This window comes from Sprattus sprattus (assembly GCF_963457725.1).
Source record: "Sprattus sprattus genome assembly, chromosome: 2".
Taxonomy (NCBI): domain Eukaryota; kingdom Metazoa; phylum Chordata; class Actinopteri; order Clupeiformes; family Clupeidae; genus Sprattus; species Sprattus sprattus.
The window spans coordinates 5,647,375-5,661,639 of NC_137921.1; the positions used below are offsets into that span (position 1 = coordinate 5,647,375).

General features: G+C 47.5%; 1 protein-coding gene across 1 annotated transcript in view; it reads left to right on the forward strand.

Annotated features, from left to right (window-relative positions):
* Nucleotides 1–1,310: 1,310 nt before the first annotated feature.
* cntn3a.2 (contactin 3a, tandem duplicate 2) overlaps nucleotides 1,311–14,265 on the forward strand; it is a gene marked incomplete at both ends in the record, with an annotated part of 41,669 nt that continues 28,714 nt past the window's right edge. Inside the window, 6 exons of the mRNA XM_080832408.1 lie at nucleotides 1,311–1,365; nucleotides 2,483–2,621; nucleotides 10,404–10,579; nucleotides 10,978–11,070; nucleotides 11,306–11,509; nucleotides 13,164–13,266. Of these exons, the coding sequence (XP_080688534.1) occupies nucleotides 1,311–1,365; nucleotides 2,483–2,621; nucleotides 10,404–10,579; nucleotides 10,978–11,070; nucleotides 11,306–11,509; nucleotides 13,164–13,266 (770 nt within the window). The remainder of the gene's footprint in view (nucleotides 1,366–2,482; nucleotides 2,622–10,403; nucleotides 10,580–10,977; nucleotides 11,071–11,305; nucleotides 11,510–13,163; nucleotides 13,267–14,265) is intronic.

Genomic DNA, 14,265 nt, shown 5'->3' on the forward strand with positions numbered 1-14,265 from the left:
CAGTCCCCAGTGACATGTGGTAAAATACATAATTAACACTTTTTGAAACTTCAGCAAAGTTCTGCAGAGGCAGTGCGTCATAAAGACACGGGACCCTGAATTAATTGGCAGGCAGGGAGCAAGGTCCACCATGCATGAACTAAAGCAATAACTTGGCAAAATCATTTAGCATATGACACTTTTATACCTCTGAATTAGTTGAAAATAACCACAGAGCCAGTCACATTTTTCTTCATCAAGTTCAATGCTCTTTACTTTTCAATCACCCGAAAACAGAAAGAGAAACCCGCGATTTCCCCTGAACCAAAACATCTCTAGACAAAAACAATCGATCCTCAGAACATGGACCAAGGCAAAACAAATAGACAACCGATGACTGTCTGAAACATCGCATTGGCTGAATAAATTAAATAACCAAGGCACATTAAAACCAAAACCATTTAAGGATTTATTATAATAGCTGAATGTACCATGTAACATAACACCATGAGCAAGATCCTAAGTGCGAACATGGGTGGGTTGGTGCACCCAAGTTTATGTAGCGCCCCTGTCAAGAAGGAGCATAATAATATATGGTTCAGCTATGATTGACACAATATCCTTAGGGCTAATAATAGGCTCGGCATTGGAGGGGGGAGAAAACTGACAACAAGACTAATCTATCTATTATAAATACAATGGTTTTATTAAATATAAAGATATAATAATAACAATAATAATAATAATAACAATAATACAAAATACAATAAACAGACAAGTAGTGGCAGTTGTATTAGTAGCAGCAGTAGTATTAATGGCAGTAGTATGAGTAGCAAGATCCTAAGTTCGAACATGGGTGGGTTGGTGCAATGCCCCCACACACCACACCATAGCTTTAGTTAATACGCCACAGAGCATGTCTTTAGATCCAGAACTTGTGGAACTGAGCACATGGGCATGAACACTTGTCTCTCTAGAATTGTTTTTTAATTTTGTGCGTAAACTTTGTTTCCCCGTTCAAACCAAATGCTTCAGATAACCCCCATGCTTTCTTTCCCACTACATTGCTACCCACATTCTCCACACACATCCCCATGCTATCATTTGACACCCTTTTATTGTTTGTAATACATTAGTAGAGGCAGTTCAATGTAATGACTCAAACTATTTATTTATTTATTTATTTACTTTAATTACTTTAACCATTTATTTATAACCTATTTATTTAAACTGACTTTGCTCTGTCTCTGGTACCCTACAGGTTGAGTCGCTCTCTTCAGTCCCCTCTCAACTTATTGGATGAAAGGCTTACTTGCCTCTGGCAGCTGAAGATGATGTTACTATGGAAACAGTTTTTGCTGCTATCAATCATTGAGTGTCTTGCAGGTAAAATTGTCTTTTGCATAAACTAGATCCTGTCTGTGTTCGCTGTCATGGGTGCATGTAATTATTTTAAGATTTTTCAGTGCATGTGATGGTAGCTACATGTGCTAGATATAAGCTACAAAGTGCTAAAACAGCATTGCCCTTCTACCCCAGGCTGGTTCAATGAGATCATTATGTTTACATCGACTAACTTTGCAGGTTCAACAGCAGCTTTTAGTCAAATACATTAGCATGTAGTAACATGATGGCAAAATTGACTGAGACAGTAATTCCAGGCTTGGTTGTGGAGCATCCAATTAAGTTGCTCAGTCAATGTGAAAATAAATTGTATTGTTTTTTTTCTTCTCTTTCACGGGTATGGGGCCTTTCTATATAAGGCACTCTCCTAGGAAATATAAATAGTATGTCATGACTTAATGGCTTTCCAGCGACGAGATATATGTGCACTGACTCACTCTCAGATCTGTTTTCTTTAGTAAAGACATACATTACTTACAGTCCCCAGCACTTTAAAACCTCACGTATTATAGAATAACCACCTTGGTTCCACGGCAAAAAGAAAAAATAAAGAAAATAAATGAAGTCATAAAGTATGAATACAAAGCAAGTGTTTCTGATAGGCCATATAAATGGGAAATGGGGGGTAAACAATGTGTGTCATGAAGGGTTTCAGTACAATATAATTCCCTTGTAAGTGCATACTGTTACGCATCACCAACCCCATCCTTGAGTACGTCTTTTAGCGACAGCTACTTACCTAAACAATAATACTTTTTTAAGATTTAGTATTAAACCCATAGCAGCTACTCTGATATTGCTGTGGTGCCCATGACCGTACCTATTCTGATGTGTGTCTTCAACCATGATACCTGCTGCGGCATGGATACTTAAGATGCAGGGTTACACAAACACCTACGCGCTAAACAGATGGAAACCTGTGCTGTGTTTCACCTCGTTCAGATGGCTCGGATTATAAGTCATTCCACTCTCTCTCCCTCCCTCTCTTTCTCTCTCTTTCCCTCTCTCTTTCTCTCTCTCCCTCTCTCAATCTATCTCTCTCCCTCCCTCCCTCCCTCTATCTCTCTCTCCTCTTTCTTCCTCTCTCTCCCTCGTTCAGATGGCTCGGATTATAAGTCATTCCACGGCCCCAGATGGAGGATGGAGCCCAGTGATCTGATCCTCCCCGTGGGGGGGGCGGCGCAGACGGAGGCCACACTCACCTGTGATGCCAAGGGCACCCCGCCCCCTCAGTACAGGTACGGTGCTACGCTGTGGTTCACCCCGCCCCCTCAGTACAAGTACGGTGTACGCTGTGGTTCACTCCGCATGCTATTATATACTGTTGCGGGGCGAGACGCCGTCTTTCTAGGAGTTTTCAATCAGAAGAACCCGAGACTGGATGTAGAACGTTTTATTGTAATTGATAAGCTACAATAAGGAGATGCCCATGGATCACCTCCTCTTTGTTTGAACGTCCTGGAGGCCTTTTTTAAAGGCCCCTATCTTCATGTGGTTCTTTCTGTATGGCTGCTTGCCAAGGCCAATCAGAATGATCTATCTAATATGATATAACTAGAGTTGGGGTGTGGGGGCCATTTTACTTTAGGCTCCTGGGCTCCTGGAAAGTTACAAGAGATCAATTAATCATTTTAGACGGCTGTACACAATTCTCTCCAGCTGAGCAGCCTGCTCATTTCTCCTTATATTTGTTTTAAAGTGAGGCCTCTCTTGCTGATGAGTTAATCCATGTTTATGTAGTCATCAATGGTGTAGTGGTCCCTGGAGAAGTGGGTATACTCTTAATTTTGCTATTTTTTTAAGCAGCCCATACAGCACAGGATAAACGCCTTGTTTTGAGAAGTGGGTATACTCAATGCTGACTGAAAAATAAGTGGGTATACTCCGTATACCTGCGTATACCCTGGACTTCACCACTGGTAGTCATAGAAAAATATCCTAGAATACCTTCATGGCTAATGTCTCTAGCCTAAAACTAGGCTAAATCTGGAGTGGGCTGGTCAGGTGATGGCGAGAGTGCTGCAGTCTGTGGCAGTTTTAGTTACAGAGCATGGCACATGTGTTGAAGTAACATTTGTTTTAGGTCCTGGCCATTTAACAGGGGTTTACTGTGTGCTGTATACAGGTAGCGGGTCTATTGGTCATGTTTCACAGGATAGTGAAGGTATTGTAGGCATTATTATTGTTGGAGACAATGACACTTTGTTGGTAGGTCTTCACCATTATTTAAAATACTAAGTGCTTAAGAGGCTTTTAAATAAAGTGCGGCCCATGTTGCTCTGTATGCATTTGCCACTGTAGCTTGCCCAGGTCTCTGATATCTATGCCAGATCATAACTGCATCCAGAATCAGCTGCTATTTGGGACAGAGGTACTGACAGAACAAGTAGCATTAGCAGTAGCTTCAAATCAGAGTTACTGACAGAACAAGCAGCATTAGCAGTAGCTTCATATCAGAGTTACTGACAGAAGAAGTAGCATTAGCAGTAGCTTCATATCAGAAGTTACTGACAGAACAAGTAGCATTAGCAGTAGCTTCATATCAGAGTTACTGACAGAAGAAGTAGCATTAGCAGTAGCTTCATATCAGAGTTACTGACAGAAGAAGTAGCATTAGCAGTAGCAGTAGCTTCATCAGAGTTACTGACAGAAGAAGTAGCATTAGCAGTAGCAGTAGCTTCATCAGAGTTACTGACAGAAGAAGCAGCATTAGCAGTAGCTTCATATCCTGTGTTTGCTTTAGGGCTCTATACAGCTACTATGTCTTACCCACTACTTGTGTCTCACCCTCTTTCCCATGTTTCTGAAGATAAAGTATAATTTCAAAATCTATCCGCAAACGCTAGCATGGTAAATGAGACTCTGAGTTTCAGAGTGGTTATAAATGTAATGTAAGAGGTGTATGTGGCATGGGATATATTTTTATGATAGGAAAGGCCAATCACATTCACAGTTTTTCTGCGTGTGGGTGATTTGTGTGGTGCATGTGTGTGGTTGTTCTGTCTCCTCTGAGGGAGAGAAGTGTGGAAAGGACTATTTTGGTATTAATCTGGTGAATGATTTACATAAAGATTCAGAGCTCCATCTCGTCTTTTTTTGTGTCACATAATGACAGCGGCATTTAGATCAGCAATTCTGAGCAGATGGGACACATGAATATAATAAGGGGGGAAAAAAATCAGCACACACACAAAAAAATAAGCGAATAAGCAAATCAACAAATCGTTTGAAAAAGAGGGTGTATAGTGGATCTGTTTGGTTCAAAGAGCAAGCTCTGATTAGCATGTGTTTCCATCGGAGCGTTTATACAAGCTAAACAAAAATCCATCGCCCCTTCCCCCACCCCTCAAAGAGCAGTGAGCGTCTGGCTTCCCACATTGTATTTATTGTGGTTCAGAGTGCGGCACTGGAGCCCTTTGAAGGAGGCATCTCAAATCAGCACCTTGGTTGAAAAGATGCTTGGCGCTCCAGTGCAACTCGGTGGAGTCGGCAGGGTGCCGTGCCTGGTGCACACTGAGCATTCTGTAGCGATGTGAGGCCGGCCCCGACCTCCAGAATATGCGTGTCTAATCACCAACACAAGTGTTGCTCCCTCTTTTGCTCGCTCTCTCTCTCTCTCTCTTTCCCTCTCTATTTCTCCCTCCCTCTCTTTCTCTCTCTTTCCCTTTCACTTTCTCTCTCTCTCCCTCTCTCCATCTATCTCTTTCCATCCCTCCCTCTCTCTCTCTCCTCTTTCTCCCTCTCTCTCTCTCTCCTCTTTCTCCCTCTCTCTCTCTCTCCCTCCCTCTCTCTCTCTCCTCCTTCTCCCTCTCTCTCTCTCTCCTCTCTCTCTCTCACTGCTTCCCTCTCTCTCCCTCTCTCTCCTCTCTCTCTCTCTCTCTCTCTCTCTCTGTATTCCTCCCTCACTCCCTCCCCTCCTATTTCCCTTCCACCCCCTGTGGAGTGGAGGCGAGACGTGGATGTTAAGCCCGACGCCTTGAGTGTCTCCTCAGCCGAGCAGAGAGAGGAGAGGAGAGGAGAGGAGAGGAGAGGAGGAGCGCCTCTTCAGGAGCTGCCGATGTCTCGGCTCCTGCTCTCCTGTTCTTGAAGTGCAAATGGGTCAGAGCGCTTCCTCTCCCCTCTCTCCGCTCTGGCATTGGAAAGTCAGGTTGTCAGCTGGAATAAATTGCCTTGGTTTGGCCATGAGCTTCATAAAACTCCATGGTAGATTGCTTTAAATTGCTCCCTCTCGCTGTCTCTCTCTCTCTCTCGCTCTCTCTCTTTCTCGCACTCTCTCTTTCTCGCACTCTCTCGCTCTGTCGCTCTCTCTCTCTCTCTCTCTCTCTCTCTGTCTCTCGCTCTCGCTCTCTGCCCATGATCCAGGAGCAGTATAATACTCAGCCAAGAGACGTCAAAATAACATTTTTTTCTTTCCTTTTCTGTTCCCTGACAACAGGAAAATATCGACTGGGAAGCCATGCGTAAACATTTGACAAGCTCCCTTCTCGGAGCCAAGTAGAATCTAAATTGCCCCTAAGATATAATTTAGTTCTCAAGAATACTCACTGCGATAATAGTAGCTAGAAATTGCTTACAGAGAAAGTGCCTGATTGCACTTGTGCAGTAAATTAGTTTTATAATTAATTCTGTGAATCTTACAATATATTGTTTATCCTCTATCTGTGTCAAATTCCCCATATATCAGTGGTTTGAAATGATTCAGCTGAATTCTGAATAATAGCATGGCGGCCCCCTACAGGGGTCGGTGACGAAAGTGGGGGGGGGGGGGGGGATGGCTTGTACATTTTTCCTTTTTGATTAAGGATGGAGAAACGTGCTGTTTGGCTGTGGAGAGAGAGGGATAGAAGGAGAGAGAGGAGGAGAGAGGGGGATAGAAGGCTAAAGAGAGAGGAGAGAGAGGGATAGAAGGAGAGAGAGAGAGGAGAGAGGAGAGAGAGGAGAGAGAGGGATAGCTTCCGTGCCAGGTGTTTGAGGAGGGCTCCTGGAGCGCTGCTGCGGTCGAGGTTGCCACCCGCACGGACGAACGGACGGGAGGGGAGGGAAGGAGGGAAGGAGGAGGAGAAGGTTGGAGGGGAAGGGAGGGTCTCCTGGGGGAGTGGAAGATGAGGTGGAGGAGAGGGGGAGAGATGAGTGAGGTGGGGGTGAGTGGAGAGAAGGCCAGGTTGGTGGTGCACTGCACTGTGGCGCTCCCCTCTGCTCTGCTCTGCTGTTCCTGCACCTCATATCAATGAATTCTGTCTTATGCAAAATTGATGCGAACAGGAAGGGGTCAGCACCAGTTCACTCCGGCCACACACACACACACACACACACACACCACGGCGGAGAGCGGAGAGGGTCCACAGGGAGGGTGAGGAGGGGCTGCGGCCCCAGCCGTGACCCCGAATGGCGTTTTTCCCAGACATGCCCACCCCAACCCCCCAGGGGGGCAGACGTGAGCGCATTTCACACCCTCGCCCGCACACACACCTCCTCTGCCCCGCCGTCGTGACAGCTATTTGCTCTTTAAGGGGCCGTAAATGGACAGAGAGCCCCCGCAGGCCTCCGTGCATACGAGGGGGACAGAAGGAGAGAGAGGAGGAGAGAAGGGGGATAGAAGGAGAGAGAGGAGGTAAGAGGGGGATAGAAGGAGAGAGGAGGAGGAGAGAGGAGAGAGAGGAGGAGAGAGGGGGATAGAAGGAGAGAGAGGGGGATAGAAGGAGAGAGAGGAGGAGAGAGGGGGATAGAAGGAGAGAGAGGTGGAGAGCGGAGAGAGGAGGAGAGAGGGGGATAGAAGGAGAGAGAGAAGGAGAGACGGGGATAGAAGGAGAGAGAGGAGGAGAGAGAGGAGAGAGGGGGATAGAAGGAGAGAGGAGGATAGAAGGAGAGAGAGGAGGAGAGAGGAGGATGAGAGAGGAGAGAGGAGAGAGGGGGATAGAAGGAGAGAGAGGAGGAGAGAGGGGGATAGAAGGAGAGAGAGAAGGAGAGACAGAGATAGAAGGAGAGAGAGGAGGAGAGAGAGGAGGAGAGAGGAGAGAGGGGGATAGAAGGAGAGAGAGAAAGAGAGAGGGGGATAGAAGGAGAGAGAGGAGGAGAGCGGAGAGAGGAGGAGAGAGGGGGATAGAAGGAGAGAGAGGAGGTAAGAGGGGGATAGAAGGAGAGAGGAGGAGGAGAGAGGAGAGAGAGGAGGAGAGAGGGGGATAGAAGGAGAGAGAGGAGGAGAGAGGAGGATAGAAGGAGAGAGAGGAGGAGAGAGAGGATGAGAGAGGAAAGAGGAGAGAGGAGAGAGGAGAGAGGGGGATAGAAGGAGAGAGAGGAGGAGAGAGAGGAGGAGAGAGGGGGATAGAAGGAGAGAGAGGAGGAGAGAGAGGAGGAGAGAGGAGGAGAGGAGAGAGAGGAGGAGAGAGGGGGATAGAAGGAGAGCGAGGAGGAGAGAGGGGGATAGAAGGAGAGAGAGGAGGAGAGAGAGGAGGAGAGAGGAGGAGAGGAGAGAGGGGGATAGAAGGAGAGAGAGGAGGAGAGAGAGGAGGAGAGAGGAAAGAGGAGAGAGGAGAGAGGGGATAGAAGGAGAGAGAGGAGGAGAGAGGGGGATAGAAGGAGAGAGAGGAGGAGAGAGGAGGATAGAAGGAGAGAGAGGAGGAGAGAGGAGGATGAGAGAGGAAAGAGGAGAGAGGGGGATAGAAGGAGAGAGAGGAGGAGAGAGGAGAGAGGGGGATAGAAGGAGAGAGAGGAGGAGAGAGGGGATAGAAGGAGAGAGAGGAGGAGAGAGGAGAGAGGGGGATAGAAGGAGAGAGAGGAGGAGAGAGAGGAGGAGAGAGGAGAGAGGGGGATAGAAGGAGAGAGAGGAGGAGAGAGGGGGATAGAAGGAGAGAGAGGAGGAGAGAGGAGAGTGGAGGAGAGAGGGGGATAGAAGGAGAGAGAGGAGGAGAGAGGAGGATAGAATAAGAGAGAGGAGAGAGGAGAGAGAGGAGGAGAGAGGAAAGAGGAGAGAGGAGAGAGGAGAGAGGGGGATAGAAGGAGAGAGAGAAGGAGAGAGGAGGATAGAAGGAGAGAGAGGAGAGAGAGGAGGAGAGAGGAAAGAGGAGAGAGGAGAGAGGAGAGAGGAGAGAGGGGGATAGAAGGAGAGAGATGCTCTGGAAGCAGAACCAGGGCGCTAGCCTGCCTTCCTCTCTCCCACTCACATTTGCATTTGGTGAGAGGTGGCATTTGGAGCCTGGTTGTGAATTAATCTGGGGTAGATCCGTCGAGTGCATTGTGTTGTGATCTGCAGTCTCTCTCTCTCTCATCCTGATACACTCTACGCTGATTATGTGCACTGCTGCTGTGCAACAGAGATGCTAAGAGATGGAAAGCACAAATATTAAATCACAAATATAAAAGTCACAGGTGTGTCGTGCTGCGCTTCATGTGACGGCGGAAATTAGGAGCTCATTTCAGCACCTCAGTGAAACTCTGCAAACATCAGGTTTCAGGTTTCGCTCTCATTCGGGTGAAACTAGCACTTCAGTATCCAATCATTGATGGCTCGGGTGTGTGTGTGTGTGTGTGTGTGTGTGTGTGTGTGTGTGTGTGTGTGTGGAGGGTGGTTAACGTCTGTGCAACGTCTATGTGTCTCACCTTCTCAGGGTGCTAATTCTGCACTGTGAAGGGTGATGGGAGGTAAACACCTTTTGTTGCGGTAAACACATGCCGAGGCTTTTTTTGCACTTGCCGAGCTCCAAGGACTACCGGGACCGCTATTCCCTTCCGCTCCGCCGGTCGCTCCTGCACTCACACACCCTCCTTTTCCCGCTGCAGTCACCTCCTGCTCCTGCTCCTGCGCTCACACACCCTCCTTTTCCCGCGCTCACACACCCTCCTGCTCCTGCGCTCACACACCCTCCTGCTCCTGCGCTCACACACCCTCCTGCTCCTGCGCTCACACACCCTCCTGCTCCTGCGCTCACACACCCACCTGCTCCTGCGCTCACACACCCTCCTGCTCCTGCGCTCACACACCCTCCTGCTCCTGCGCTCACACACCCACCTGCTCCTGCGCTCACACACCCTCCTGCTCCCGCTGCCGTCACCTCCTCGGGACGCCATCCCCACACGCTTGCTTGTGTTAGCATTAGCATTGAGCGGCTGGCTGCCTGGCAGTGCCGGCGTGGAGCGAGCGCCAGCTGTTCCTGGGGTGCGTGCTGGAGACACACCGCTGTGTGTGTGTGTGTGTGTGTGTGTGTGTGTGTGTGTGTGTGTGTGTGTGTGTGTGCTGGAGACACACCGCTGAGCCTGGGGAGGCTACTGACAGCCTGTCAGAGGAAATGACTCCCGCCCGCTAGCGCTCCCTGCAATTAGCTCGTATCTGCAGCTTTTTGTTGGGGCCCTTGCACAGTTGGCCGGCGCCTGAAAAGCTTAGCCTCATTTTTCTTAACCCAACCCCCCCCCCCCTCACACACACACACACACACACAGCCCATACCCCCCACCTCTGACCCCTTGCAGTCTGTGAGACACCCCTTGTATGAAAGGTGTTTTATGAGTTGTGAAGGAGCAGGAGTAGGAAGAGCCTGCCTACCAGGCACTGTGTGTTGGATGGATACACAGATGGCTTTGCTGAAACGACTTCAGTAAGATCCGCTCTTCAGAGGGATTACATATTTATGCTCAATTACGATTTGGCATCGCCAAGGACAAGCAGGAGAATGCTGTCGTGGCAACAGACAGGGAGACTGAGCCAAAGAAAATACGTTTTTTTTTTTTTGTCAGACCCGTCTGCCTATGTTGTCCCTTCACAATTAGTATTTGGAGCTGGTTGCGGGGCCGTGGCCATATCAAATATAATCTAGACTGTTAAATTACACACTATAAAAGAGGTTTCTCCACATACATATGTTGAGGTTAATGCTGTTAATGTATTGAGACATAGTGAGGCATCCACCTATGAGCATTGCACTTGTGAATATATCAGCGGTTGATTTGCCTGGTCCTTGAAAGTGGCAAGCGTGTGTATCGAGCCCGTCCCCGATGGCCTGATTGTGTTGTGGTGGTGCTGATTGCAGGTGGTCCTTTAACGGCACGTCGATTGATCTCAGGACGGACCTGAGGCGCGTGCTGTCCGGAGGCAACCTGATCATCAGGGATCTGGACCAGGACCAGGACGCAGGGACCTACCAGTGCACGGCCTTCAACCCGCTCGGCGCCATCCTCAGCAGGCGGGCCAGCCTCAAGTTTGCATGTAAGACAGCGGAACGCCGAAACCCGCCACGCTGCGTGTTGTCACTTTGCTCTCCCAGCGCGAGGTGACAGCTGGTGTAATTGGCGCCCCCGCTTGCACTGTACGTGGCTTTGAAGGGTGGAGAAACGGATTTCTCCAACCCCCCGTGCAGGTGTAATTGAATTTATTCTTCAAGGAAAATGCAATTAGCGCAATAAAACGCTGCTGACCTTCCAAACGAAGATAAGTGTCTGCAGCTTGGTCTCGTTATGAAAGTACTTTGTTCTTAATATTGTCATGATTTATTTTAATTATCTAATTTTTCTTGTCCTCGGATCCTTTGTAGATGTAACTGATTGTACTTCCGAGAGTGTGTATAGTTTGGATTAAAGGTAGTTACATGTCCTTTTTGTGTGCAGACTTGAATTTCAAAACTCAAGCCAGAAGTGCTGTATCTGTTCGAGAGGGTCAAGGTGTCGTTCTCCTTTGTGGAACGCCAACATTCTCAGGAGGTAAAGCAGTTCCCTTAGAATAAATCAATCCAGTGATTGTCTTTAATTGCTCATTCTTTCGATACTGTTGTTTATGTATTCAGTCATTAAATGCTTCAAAATGCTTTTGAAATGTTAATCTCTGCTCGACGATGCATGTGATTTTTCAAAGTGCAATCTGTTCCTTAAAAAAAATGCTTTCACATCACATCCAAAGCATTTTGGCTAAAGCTGCCCCCTCGTTTCCATTTTCTAGACCTTACATTTGCGTGGGTCTTCAATGAATACACTTACTCCGTCCAACAAGACAATCGACGCTTTGTTTCTCAGGAGACTGGGAACCTGTACATCGCTAAAGTCGAGCCGTCCGACGTGGGCAATTACACCTGCACCGTGATGAACCGTGTCACCAGGGAGAGAGTGAGCAGCTCTCCGACTCCTCTCGTCCTCCGGACAGACGGTAAGCAGGCCTGCCCGAGAGAAGGCTGGCTGTCGAAACGGCTCGGCTCTGGCCCAGGTCTGGCATAGATCCAGTTCTGATCTGGCCCAGATGCAGCCCTCGTCCCCTTACAGCCCCGTTCCAATGACTGTAAAATAAAGACGGACAGTACGCAGGGTGTCATGCACGTACATTCCGAGGAAATTAAGCCAAAACTGGACGGCCATATTGGCAAAACTGGAGTCTGAGTAGAGTCTGGGTAATACGTGCTTTTTGGAGCAAGAGCTTGCGTAGTATAGAGAAAATTGGCCAAGTCCGTCCAGATTTAGCCATATTCTGTCAAACTCCACCATTTTGAAATGACCCCCGGTGGCTTCAACCAGTCTGGTCTCAACCACTTTTGGCTGAGCATGAGCTGTCAGTTGTTTCTGCAGTCATAGCTCTATTCCATAGGCAGCTACTGTGGCCTCTGCCTCCACTGTCCTCAGCCTCCTCAGCCCCCTCAGCCTCCATCATAGCTCTGTTCCATAGGCAGCTACTGTGGCCTCTACCTCCACTGTCCTCAGCCTCCTCAGCCCCCTCAGCCTCCATCATAGCTCTGTTCCATAGGCAGCTACTGTGGCCTCTGCCTCCACTGTCCTCAGCCTCCTCAGCCCCCTCAGCCTCCATCATAGCTCTGGTCCATAGGCAGCTACTGTGGCCTCTGCCTCCACTGTCCTCAGCCTCCTCAGCCCCCTCAGCCTCCATCATAGCTCTGGTCCATAGGCAGCTACTGTGGCCTCTGCCTCCACTGTCCTCAGCCTCCTCAGCCCCCTCAGCCTCCATCATAGCTCTGTTCCATAGGCAGCTACTGTGGGCTTTGTTTCTGCAGTCATAGTTCTGTTCCATAGGCAGCTACTGTGGGCTTCATCTGGACTCAGCAGGCCTCACCTCCCATAGTTTCATTTGAACTAACAGCCTAAGGGCGGCCTGGGTCGTTGCTACCAAAGTGAATCTCAGGTCTCAATCTCAGGTGGACTATAACGTGATGGTATTATATACTGTAGATTTAGTATGATATAGATACAGATTGTTTTAAGTATTATATAGCTATAGATTGTATTTATATAGATTATATAGACATTATATATTATATAGATACAGATATAGATTGTATTATATAGCTATAGATTTAGATTGTAGAGGATGCTGTGCAGACGCTGGCTCTCGCCTCCACTCTTGTGTGCAGAGTGTCACAGGGTAGCCTGCGGGTCGACTGAAGTGGCTCTATTTCCCAACGCTATGTGTTGTCGTTCCTCAAAGCCTTCGGCTGTCGACGTGTGGAGCTTTGCTTTCTGAGGTCTCTCTCTCTCATGCCGGAGAGAGAGCTTGCCGGTGGCTGAAGTTAAATATTAACCACTTGCCCCGAAACATATTGAACCCCTCCCCTGGAGAGAAGGCTCCCTCACGGTGCCATGTGTCAGAAAAGATAGATATAAATTATTTGTTGTCTTTCCTTTGCTTTTTTTTTTTCTTGGGGTCTTTTTCGGGGATGAAGGAGTGGGCTCAGTTTCACCGAGAGTGTATACCTTTGTCTTGTTTATCATATTTTTCACGACTTTTTTTTCTCACAAGCTGATTTTCATGAATTATGGATTTGGACCGAGAAACACAGTATGGTGCTTGTGTATCGCAGGAGTCATGGGTGAATACGAGCCGAAAATAGAAGTTCATTTCCCCGACACGGTCCCAGCTGCGAAGGGATCAGTTGTTACTCTGGAGTGTTTCGCTCTTGGCAAGTAAGTGGAATTCTCACATTTTCAATCAGTGGAATGTGTTTTTTTCCCCCTAGTCCCTGACTTTTAATAGCTATCTGTCACAAAAGCGAGGGTGCCTCTCAGGAAAATCCTCCTTGTCTTTTTTTTTCCGGCACTCTTTAAATCACATTTGTCAAACTGTGTTTGTAGAGGGGCCACATTTTTGTTTTTCTTTTTTTTTGTTTTTGGAACAATTGTTGTGGTTCAATTACTTCTCCAAGCGGTTTTCACAATGGGAACAGTTTGAGTCCAGCGCAACAACACCAAGTGATGGGTTACCTGGAGAGCCTCTGAATGAATACAGGGCTGGGATAACACAGAAAAAAAGGCAGACCTGAGAGGAAGCTGCGATTTGTGGAGATAGCAGAATACATATCTTATCTTTTCTTTTCCAGTTTTCAAGGGCCATTCTTCTTTTCCATTTTTCTTCCCTCCTATTGATTCTATCTCCCTGTTTCTTGTGTTGTTTTCTTTGTGTTAGTTTGAGTGTCTCATCTAACTTAGAGTATTGACAAAGTTCTGATAAGAACTGTTGCAGGCATTTCTACTGGATATTTGTTATCTTTGTTTATTACACGGCTCTTCTTAATGCTGTAGAATGCTCCATTCACTTGAATGGGGCTTCCCAACGTTCTGCGGTCAACTATTTTCCGATAACTGACCGTTGCTATGCAGTTAATGACCGCTGTCAAGGAAAGTGGCCTTTTTGCCTCTAATTCACGTCTTTCGTAGCACTCCGCAAGTAGTACGGTAACTTATCAATGGAGTTTCACGGACGGTTGAGCAGCTGTGTTCTAAAGAATGTTCAACTGTCTTTGAAGTTCAACGTCTTTGGCGAACTATTTCTCTCCTTTTAAACACTACGTATAGTAACAAATGCATTGTAAAAAGACACACGGTGTTAAGTAATTTGTTTGTTTTAGTTGTAACCGTATAATAAGCGGGATAATGTATAGAACGCCGGTCATTGTCGGGAAAATA